General features: G+C 33.4%; 1 protein-coding gene across 4 annotated transcripts in view; it reads left to right on the forward strand.

Annotated features, from left to right (window-relative positions):
• Positions 1-7,654, forward strand: part of itsn1 (intersectin 1 (SH3 domain protein)) — a 44,867-nt gene extending 37,213 nt beyond the window's left edge. For all 4 annotated transcript variants that reach the window (XM_047803339.1, XM_047803340.1, XM_027156162.2 and 1 more), the window contains 4 exons: positions 396-478; positions 1,367-1,450; positions 1,583-1,756; positions 4,792-7,654. In XM_047803339.1, coding sequence (XP_047659295.1) covers positions 396-478; positions 1,367-1,450; positions 1,583-1,756; positions 4,792-4,940 — 490 coding nt within the window. In that variant the 3' untranslated portion in view covers positions 4,941-7,654. The remainder of the gene's footprint in view (positions 1-395; positions 479-1,366; positions 1,451-1,582; positions 1,757-4,791) is intronic.
• Positions 7,655-11,244: the final 3,590 nt, after the last annotated feature.

Here is an 11,244-nt window from a genome sequence, read left to right on the forward strand (position 1 = left end):
CCTTAACCGCACACACACACACTCTCTCACACACACGCAAACACAGACACTCTCACACACACTCTCGCACACACACACATACACATACACACACCCCTATTGCACCCATTGCACCTCTCATCACCTCTTTCTGCTCCATACTATGAACTACAGTATATAACATCAAATTAGACATCCAGGCTCAGTCCAAGATAAAGCTCAGAATGGAATTCTGCCAAAGTTTGTCATGCTTGGTGGTGTTTTCTCCCATGGTTCTGTTGCTGTAATTTTACCGGACATTACTATTACAGCTTGTTTTGTATTGGGATATCACTAACAAAATATTTAGTGATAAATCTATTGTTGATGGCACTGTGCTAATGGGTTCAGATCTGATATTGGATTGTTCTTGTCAGGACCGCATGGGTGCAGAAGATCAAGGCCGCCTCAGAGCTCTTTATTGAGACAGAAAAGAAGAAAAGAGAAAAGGCTTATCTGGGTGAGTGCTGTTATTTTAGTGTAAAAAATAAACCAGTACAACAGGACCACAGAGACTGGACACAGCAGTATCTGTAAATACAGCAACTGTTCTGAACCATGGGCCTGTTTCATTTTTGTTTACTGACAAATAAATCTAACAAATCTTGGGATGAATTTACTGACTGACCTTTCAAAGTCTATAGTAGGTATATACAGTCATAGCCAAAATTGTTGGCACCCATTAAATTCTTCCAGAAGTATTTCTCACAGAAAAGTATTGCAATTACACATTTTGCTATACACATGTTTATTTCCTTTGTGTGTATTGAAACAACACAAAAAAAACAGAGGAAAAAGCAAATTTGACATAAATTCACACAAAACTCCAAAAATGGACTGGACAAAATTATTAGCACCCTTTCAAAATTGTTGAAAAATAAGTTTGTTTCAAGCATGTGATGCTCCTTTAATGTTACCTGGGGCAAGTAACAGGTGTGGGAAATATAAAAATCACCCCTGAAAGCAGATAAAAAGGAGAGAAGTTGACTCAGTCTTTGCATTGTGTGTCTGTGTGCCACACTAAGCATGGAGAACAGAAAGAGGAGAAGAGAACTGTCTGAGGACTTGAGAACCAAAATTGTGGAAAAATATCAACAATCTTAATGTTACAAGTCCATCTCCAGAGATCTAGATGTTCCTTTGTCCACAGATGGGGTTTTTTGTCAGTTTTTATTTATGTTGTTTCAATACACACAAAGGAAATAAACATGTGTATAGCAAAACGTGTGTAATTGCAATACTTTTCTGTGAGAAATACTCCATTTTCTGGAAGAATTTAAGGGGTGCCAACAATTTTGGCCATGACTGTATAGTGTATGTGTGTGTGTGTATGTGTGTGTGTGTGTAGTACGATCTCAGAGAGCTACAGGCATCGGGAGGCTGATGGTCAACATTGTGGAAGGAATTGAGTTAAAACCTTGCCGCTCTCATGGTAGGAATCTCTCTCTCTCTCTCTCTCTCTCTTTTTCTCTCTCTCTCTCTCATATATATACACACTAGAGTAATGACGATTGTATATATAGGATTTGTTACTCGTTGTGTAATGTTTTGTTTGTGTGTGTAGGTAAGAGTAATCCATATTGTGAGGTGACAATGGGATCACAGTGCCACATCACTAAGACAATGCAGGACACACTGAACCCCAAATGGAACTCTAACTGCCAGTTTTTCATTAAAGACCTGGAACAGGATGTGTTGTGTGTAACTGTGTTCGAGAGGGACCAATTCTCGCCCGATGGTGAGCCACACACAAATATACTATACATGATATACACTATATACTAATATACACTATATACGTGATATACACTATATACGTGATATACACTATACACTATTTACTAATATACAATATATACTAATATACGTGATGTACACTATACACTATATACTAATATACACTATATACTAATATACATGATGTACACTATATACTAATATACACTATATACTAATATACAATATATACTAATATACGTGATGTACACTATATACTAATATACACTATATACTAATATACATGATATACTAATATACATGATATACACTATATACTAATATACATGATATACTAATATACATGATATACACTATATACTAATATACATGATATACACTATATACTAATATACATGATGTACACTATATACTAATATACATGATGTACACTATATACTAATATACACTATATACTAATATACACTATATACTAATATACATGATATACACTATATACTAATATACATGATATACACTATATACTAATATACACTATATACTAATATACATGATATACACTATATACTAATATACACTATATACTAATATACATGATATACATTATATACTAATATACACTATACACTATATACTAATATACATGATGTACACTATATACTAATATACATGATGTACACTATATACTAATATACATGATATACACTATATACTAATATACATGTACACTATATACTAATATACATGATATACATTATATACTAATATACACTATACACTATATACTAATATACATGATGTACACTATATACTAATATACATGATGTACACTATATACTAATATACATGTACACTATATACTAATATACATGATATACATTATATACTAATATACACTATACACTATATACTAATATACATGATATACACTATATAATAATATACATGATTTACACTATATACTAATATACATGATATACACTATATACTAATATACATGATGTACACTATATACTAATATACATGATATACACTATATACTAATATACATGATATACATTATATACTAATATACACTATACACTATATACTAATATACATGATATACACTATATACTAATATACATGATATACATTATATACTAATATACACTATATACTAATATACATGATGTACACTATATACTAATATACATGATGTACACTATATACTAATATACATGATATACACTATATACTAATATACATGATATACATTATATACTAATATACACTATACACTATATACTAATATACATGATGTACACTATATACTAATATATACTATATACTAATATACATGATATACACTATATAATAATATACACTATATACTAATATACATGATGTACACTATATACTAATATATACTATATACTAATATACATGATATACACTATATACTAATATACATGATGTACACTATATACTAATATACATGATATACACTATATAATAATATATATGATTTACACTATATACTAATATACACTATATACTAATATACATGATGTACACTATATACTAATATATACTATATACTAATATACATGATATACACTATATAATAATATACACTATATACTAATATACATGATATACACTATATACTAATATACATGATATACACTATATACTAATATACATGATGTACACTATATACTAATATACATGATATACACTATATACTAATATACATGATATACACTATATACTAATATACATGATATACATTATATACTAATATACATGATGTACACTAATATACATGATATACACTATATACTAATATACATGATGTACACTAATATACATGATATACACTATATACTAATATACACTATATACTAATATACATGATATACACTATATACTAATATACATGATACACACTATATACTAATATACATGATATACACTATATACTAATATACATGATGTACACTATACACTAATATACATGATGTACACTAATATACATGATGTACACTATACGCTTCATAAACGAATGATTCTGTCATTTAAACTTCATCCAGCATTAATTTAGTATCAACTTTTACTGCCGGTCCAGTTTTTTAGAACACTCAGATTTTTCCATTTTTTTATCCAAATTTAAGTAGTTCAGAGCAATTAAAACAAGACGCAGACAGAACATTATAACCCTATAAACGTATAGGTATTTCCTTTAGTTTAAGCTCAAAGAAAGCCAAGGTGTCCCCGAGTACAGTTTCTTACATCCTACAGCAAAATAATGACACATCGAGTTGTTTTTTTCCCCCAATTTTTTTTATTTTTCTATGCTTTAATCTAAGAGTACATGGAGACTTGGAGTAATTGAGCATTAAGAGACCATTAATGGTTTTTATAAGTCTTACTCAGCATTATTAGAGATGGAACTATACCACTTTTTATTTCAAATACTCTTACAATATTATGATGTTGGCTTTGTAGAAGCCAACATTCTGTTTTCCTATTTAAGCTTAGACAAAAATTGTGCTTGTCTCCACTTAACTCCAAATGTTTTGGCACCCTAGCTTTCTGTCTACTTGCTTCCAAAAGTAACACTGACCCTTATGTCCACTCGCCTCTAAAAAGCACTTGCCTTTGTGAATAATTTCATCGCCAAAGCCAACATCAAAGTTTGCCACAACGAACTTTACATATATATATATATATATATATATTGTTCAAGTTGACTTGACTTGAAGCACTTCACAGTTAAACTCTGTACACTGTAAATACACAACTATAATTTCAATCAATCAAAACTCAAGTCTTTTATATGCAAATATTTCCAATTCCGAAACTAACTTTCTTTCCCAAGTCCAATCCCGGACTTTGAATTTGTTACAGCATCCGATATCCAAGCCACCATCTTTTTCTTTTTCATTGATTTGATAACAATACTGAGGAAGTCTGGTGCTATTTTTTTTTAACATTATTAATATAGGCATTTGCTTCAATTTAATGTTTTTCCCTTTCTCTCTTTGTATACAGATTTCCTGGGCAGGACAGAGATTCGATTGGCGGACATTAAAAAAGATCAGGGCTCCAAAGGTCCAATCACTAAGAGGCTTCTCTTACACGAGGTCCCAACAGGAGAGATAGTGGTTAGACTTGACCTGCAGCTATTTGACGAACCCTGATCCTTGTAAACTTTGACCTCCTCCACTCTAGATTCCATACTTTCTCCTGTACTGTGTTTCCAGCTTAACGTGACAATCCCACACCACTCTAAAACACGCCCCTGTGTGTGCCTGTGTGTGTGTGAGAGAGAGAGAGAGGAAATACAAGGTGATGGATGTCATGAGTGAGCTGTAACAATCTTAAGCAATCTTTTACTTTCTTTTTTTAATTTTTTATTTCACTTGAACACATTGCGGTTAATTGATATCTAGCGTATTAATGGGATACTCTGGTGTTTCTCAATGCAGCAGAGTGTGTAAGACTTTTACAGAGAATTTCTCGGTAGTGATAAAAAGAAGAAAACTCTGTTTACTTAAATTGGAAGTGAGGGCAGTTGTTGAAGGTGTCAAATGTGTGACTATATACTGTATATATATGTGACGTATTCTATTAACATTATTCCACTTCGGGGCCTAATTAAGGTTTTCAGATAAAACGGACATGAGAGAAAATCATTACAGAAGCTATTTGAATTTTTTTTTTTTTTTTTTTTTTTTTGGTAGTTCACAAATACAATATTTGGAATGAACAGATAAAACTTGACACCTTTGGGATGAACCGAAGCTTAGACGGCAGCCCTGACCTTCTCACCTGACATCGGTGCCAAAACTCACCGATGCTCCCGTAGCCGAGTGATCACAAATCCCCAATCTAGTGCAGAAATCTTTCAATTGTTGAGTTTCAACATAGCGTTAATCTTAAGCAAATAACAAAACCAGTACAAACCAACTGCCCTTAGACTCCCATTATGAATGAGATTCGTTTACCTTTTTTTTTTAATGTGTCAAAACTGTAGTAATGATATACAGACTGCAGATTTGATAGATGGATATTAATGTAATAAAATGCTGGATTATTCCGTTTAACCATCACAGAAGTTCAAATATGGAATTGGAAAATCGTAATAAATTTGTCGAAATGATTGATTTGCTGTCCAAAGCGACTTTGGGTTTATGACATGGGCTTATTGTGCTAAACTGTACAAGCTTAAAAAATATGGATTAAAATATATAGTGATTTACTTTAAAGTTGGCATTGAAAGTTCAGTTCTAGGACTTAAATGTTTCCCCTAGAAGCAATCGTGTCCTCGACACGATTCAGTTTTAAGTGATGATATGAGTTATAGACTGAGAGAGGTATGTTTTAGAATGAATCTCAAGTCACTGAGATGGTTCAAAATGGAAAAATGTGCCACGTCAAAAAAGCCACAAAAAGACATGGTGTATAGTTTTTTTTTTGTTTTTGTTTTTGTTTGTTTGTTTTTTAATCCTTAGTTTTGCTGCATTGGGATGTTTGTCAGCGGGGAAAAAACTGAACACTCCGGTCTTATTTTGCAATGATATGTTGTGCTGTTTTATTTATCCTTTCGAATTTGTACTCCAAAAGGTGGCACATAATCAGCAGGCTGGTTTTGAGATGATGTCATTAAGATCGCAATCATGATGTGATGTAATGTTTAAACATCGATAACTGGCTCTAGGTGTAGATTTTATTGCTCTATATTTTTTAGGCGGGTCCTTTTTTGTTCTTCTGGTGGTTAGTGACCTAGAGAGTGCTAGGTGTGACGGTGAAATGTGTGACATGGGCGGTGAACATTTGGTTAACAAAGTGACCAAGACTGAAGTTAATTCCTTACAATGTGTAAGATTTTTTTTTTGTAAAAACACTGCTGGATTTTAATGCTTTTATTGCTAACACAGCATTATTTACTATCTTGTTCCCTCTCTAATAGTGTCAAATACTTCTGAAACGCTGTACATTCAGAACGTGATTTTCTATTTATTTTATTTTATTTTTTAATTTTCATGGGTTTTTGGCTACATAAAGTAAGCTATTTAACACTGAGTAATATTTATTATAAATAATGAATTGTATTACTAATGTGTGTGTTTTTTTTTTTTATATTATTTTTAACTGTCCAGTCATTCCTTCGAGTCCTGCTTAGAGCGGTAGAGGTTAACACTGTAATTGGATTATATTTGTAAAGATGAGAAATACAAGTGTGTGTTTTATAGGGTACATGTTTCTGCTTTCTTTTCTTTCTTTTTTTCCCTTTTTTTATGGGCTGTAAATGGACTATAGTGGTACGAGGCAGCAGAATGCAGGCAGCTGTATTACATAGAAGTGATGTGTATAAATGGTGTATTTTCAAGAGTTCAGGACAGATTTTCTCCCACATTGTGTTTCATAAAAAAAAAAAAAGAAAGAGAAAAAGCATTAGTTCTTCTGAATATATTTCTACATTCATCATTATTATTATTATTATTATTATTATTATTATTATTATGGGATTTGAAAGTAAATAGTGAATAGATGGATGGATCAGGTGAGAATGGTAGCATTACTAAGCTGAGAAGAGTGTGGGTGTGTGTGTGTTAAGAGGAAATTTAAGGGTTACCTCTTACCTTTTTCTCTCCTTGCATCTGTCTGTCTCATCCATCTCTCTCACCCCCCCCCCCTCTCTGTATATTATGAACCTGTAGGCTCTTTCCCTGTATTTTTTACCAAGTCCCAATGATTTGACAGTACAGTATGTGTTTGTGTTTAAATCTTTGAAAGGAGTATAATATATTACAACTTGAAGAATAATTATGTTGATGACAGCATATTGTTATCAATGTAGAAGCAGTGTATTGTCTTAAACGTTGCAATTAAAGCTCAGTTGGACCAAGAATTAATGACTACGTGGTGTTTCATTTAAAACCTTTATCATGTCTGTGTTTTTATTTCTTGTGTGAGGGAAATCGGAAAGTTTACATGGAATATAACGACTGAGAGAATCCCAAATCTGGCTTGAGGATGTGATAAAGATTTTTATTTTTATTTTTGCAATTAATGTGTTAATTTGTACTGTAGAGTATGGGATCATCCAAAGGTACTAGTATAGAAGACACACCACATAAACTGAAAAGAAATAGATTTTTAACACATTAATGAAAGGTGTATATAATCTTAATAATTCGCATAATCGTCGTGGTTTTATATTTGACACGTATTCTACATTTGTGGAAGGAGTCTCCAGTTTCAGGTCTTTGTAACACTAAGTGTTCTACAATAGAACCATTTTTTGAGAACAGATCAGTTTACATTTTGTGGTTTCTCAGTGAATGACACGTGTTATTTGTTTTGTTATATTCCAGAAAAAGAGGTTATTAGTTAGCAGGTTAACTCACATCTCCGGGTGGAATCAAATCTCTGACCTGTGTACTGGAGTTCTCTCCGTATCTGTTCTCTCCATGCTTCGTAGGTTTTCTCCAGGTTCTCCAGTTTCCAGAAGGCTAATGATGCCATTTTCAGTACATAAAAAAGGTTAAATTTGACTAACCGTCTGGTTTAACAGGAATTAAACGCTTCTGGAAACTTTAATGTAAAACTCCATCAGTTAGCACATCAAATATTTCTATGTAAATAAACGTAGGTTTATTGTCGTTAACAGAACTACAAGTCTTCGGTGGTTAAATCCCAAATTTCTCTCTACTCCCTACCTACAGTAAGTAGACGTAGACATAGATGCACTAGATTTTGTGATAAAATAATGCCTTTATGTCTTTCACTTGCAACTAATAGATCATCATTCAATTTAGATTATTTTGTGCTTTGATGTTGCTAGGTTTGGTATGAAAGAGTTTTCAGCAGTTCACTAATCCTGAGCACACCGATGGCGGTCCTCTGGAGTTCGTCGTCTAAACGTCCTAAAGGTAGTTTCAAGCATAAAACGTTACCTGTTTTCAGGGCTGGGTATGTACGTAATTGTCGTTAATCTGACACCTCTGTATTGAATGAAACATCCATACTTCAGTATGTGAAATATATTTATACTAAAATATTTGTGATGTGTTTTGAGAAACTAGTGCTTATTGGTTATGAGATGTTCTGACATCACAAGGGTACAATTATGTCGATAGGATGGTAGGTTGGATTGTAGAGAAAATGTTTATATCCAAGAAAAACTAGCATAATAAATGCTACTAAGTCCTGACAGTTACAAGAAGAGTTGATCGATAATAAGATAGGTTTTACTTTAGAAGCACAATCGTTACATAACCACTGGAACGTACATGGTGTGGTGATATTTTAATAGAACCGATATAATCGTTTAGATGCTGTAATCTGTCCGAACGTGCCAAAAGGTCTTGATGCTAGGATGACGTTATTGACCTTTGATAGAACTTCAAACACACAGCTGCAGTGATGATTTATTACTGAGAAATCAGTCATGTGACCAAAACCAAACAGGCTGCTGTTCAGTGGTGTAAATGTGAATGAATGGCAAAAATATGAGCATCAGCTCTTCATGTTAAATGCATGACTTGAACAGAGAAAAACTTGGTTGCCTTTATACAGTTTATCTCACCTGTGTACTGTGTGACTATCTTGTCTCCTGTAATTTTAGAGTTTTCATGTGGAACATTCATTCATTATTATTATAAGAAGAACACCAGGCATAGCAACTTTAAGTACCAGGGTTGTTAATCCCAAGAAGCTAATCAGATATACAAGTAAAAGTAAGTGTATGGTTTTCTAGAGACAAGTGGATTATTGATAGTAATTAATGCTTTAACGTCTGTCTGATCTCTTCACTCTAGAGAAGGCGAAGCCCAAAACAATAACGGATATTGGCAATCTGTTACTGCAAAGAACCAGTAAGGCTAAAGAGATTCAGCAGTTGGAGATGTTTCTTTGAAAGCTGCCTCACAGTATGTATCAAAGGCCATGGCCATGACTGGTCCCGTTTGTGCAAACTTAAAGACTGTAGCAGCTGAGAAACCTGTGATAAAAGCAACGCCTGAACTTTCAGTCATATCTCCCCTCACTGTCACTGCAACAGTGAACACGTAAATAAAAGTAAAGAGGAGGTCCCTGAACCTTCTGACACCCGAGACAACTTGTCTACCAAAGTATCTGCTTTAACAGATTTGTCTCAACCCGTCTTCACATTATTCAATGACTCGTTAGAAGGAATGAGAGAAAGTTCCGATATCTCCAGCAATGCCATTGGTGAAATAACATGTACTCGTCATGCAGTACCTGAAACTGGCCCTGCTCCTGCCTCTGAGACTTACTTTGGTCTCATTACAAATGCTGACACAGTGATTCCTCCTACAGGCAATGTCCCTGACCTGTCTCCTGCTAAAAATGATTTTATAGAAGGCACTCATGCTTCTGGAGATAGAGACCTCATTACTGCCCCCAAGAATGCAACATCTATTGGAGCAGTCATTGTTTCTGAAGTAAATGATTTAATGCCTAAACCAACTGCCTTTTCAACATTTCAAACCCAGGATATTTCCTCGGAACTTTTGGCAACTAAAGAGATATTAAATTGAACTAAATCCAGTTTTAAAGACATATTTAAAGACGCTGCCTTCACCACATGTTCCTTGCAGAGCCCTTATACTGTCAGTCATAAACCTACTCCAGAAGAAGAAATAGGTTCTAGAGAAACAGCATACAGGCTTTCATTCACAGAACCTACCATATCATCAGTGGTTCCAAAAAAAAAAGAGTCTGCAGTTCAAGAAGTTGCTCTTGAGGAAGTTGTGGTTTTCTCAAATCAGCCAAAAATAATGGATGCCTTGACAGAAAAGAGTCTAGATGTCAAAACAGAGACTGTTTTTGAAAGTAACATCATCTGGGGTAACAAAAGTTTAATGGGATCTGATCCAGCCTGTGGTGAATTAGCAGAAGATGAACTAAGGGCAGAAGAAGGACGCAGCGTCCAGGATGTTTCAGACGGTAATCTGAAATCTTTCGTGTTTCCTGTGGTCCAGTATATTTACACTATAGTACTAGTTAATTAATAATTAATCAAGTACACAAAACAGACCTTGCAACAATAATGGTGCTGCGTTGTGTCACAGGAAATAGTTGGCAGGCTAACTAGCAAAATCGCAAATACTATTGTTATTAATTTCATACTATTGTGTCTTTCTTACCTGGTGTAAATTTCGTTCTTTCTGTATTTGTCACAAGAAATATCCACATCTCCATCCTGTCCATTCAGTGCATGTTAACACAGTAAAGTTTTTTTGTGTATGTTGATTATACAGTATATGTCACATATTTAAGGAAAACATCTTCCTCAGGTCTTCTTATTTTTGTTATTATGCCTTCTTACTTGATTAACAGTGTTCGGGAATCTTGCGGTGTTACATACTGTTGTTCTTTTAAGTCAGCATTCGGTTTTTGTTTCACATGGCACTATTTAATAACCAAATACATTTTTTTCATTCACACATCTAGCAAAACTGGACCCAACAACAC

Source organism: Tachysurus fulvidraco, chromosome 18 (assembly GCF_022655615.1).
Source record: "Tachysurus fulvidraco isolate hzauxx_2018 chromosome 18, HZAU_PFXX_2.0, whole genome shotgun sequence".
In the NCBI taxonomy this organism is placed as follows: domain Eukaryota; kingdom Metazoa; phylum Chordata; class Actinopteri; order Siluriformes; family Bagridae; genus Tachysurus; species Tachysurus fulvidraco.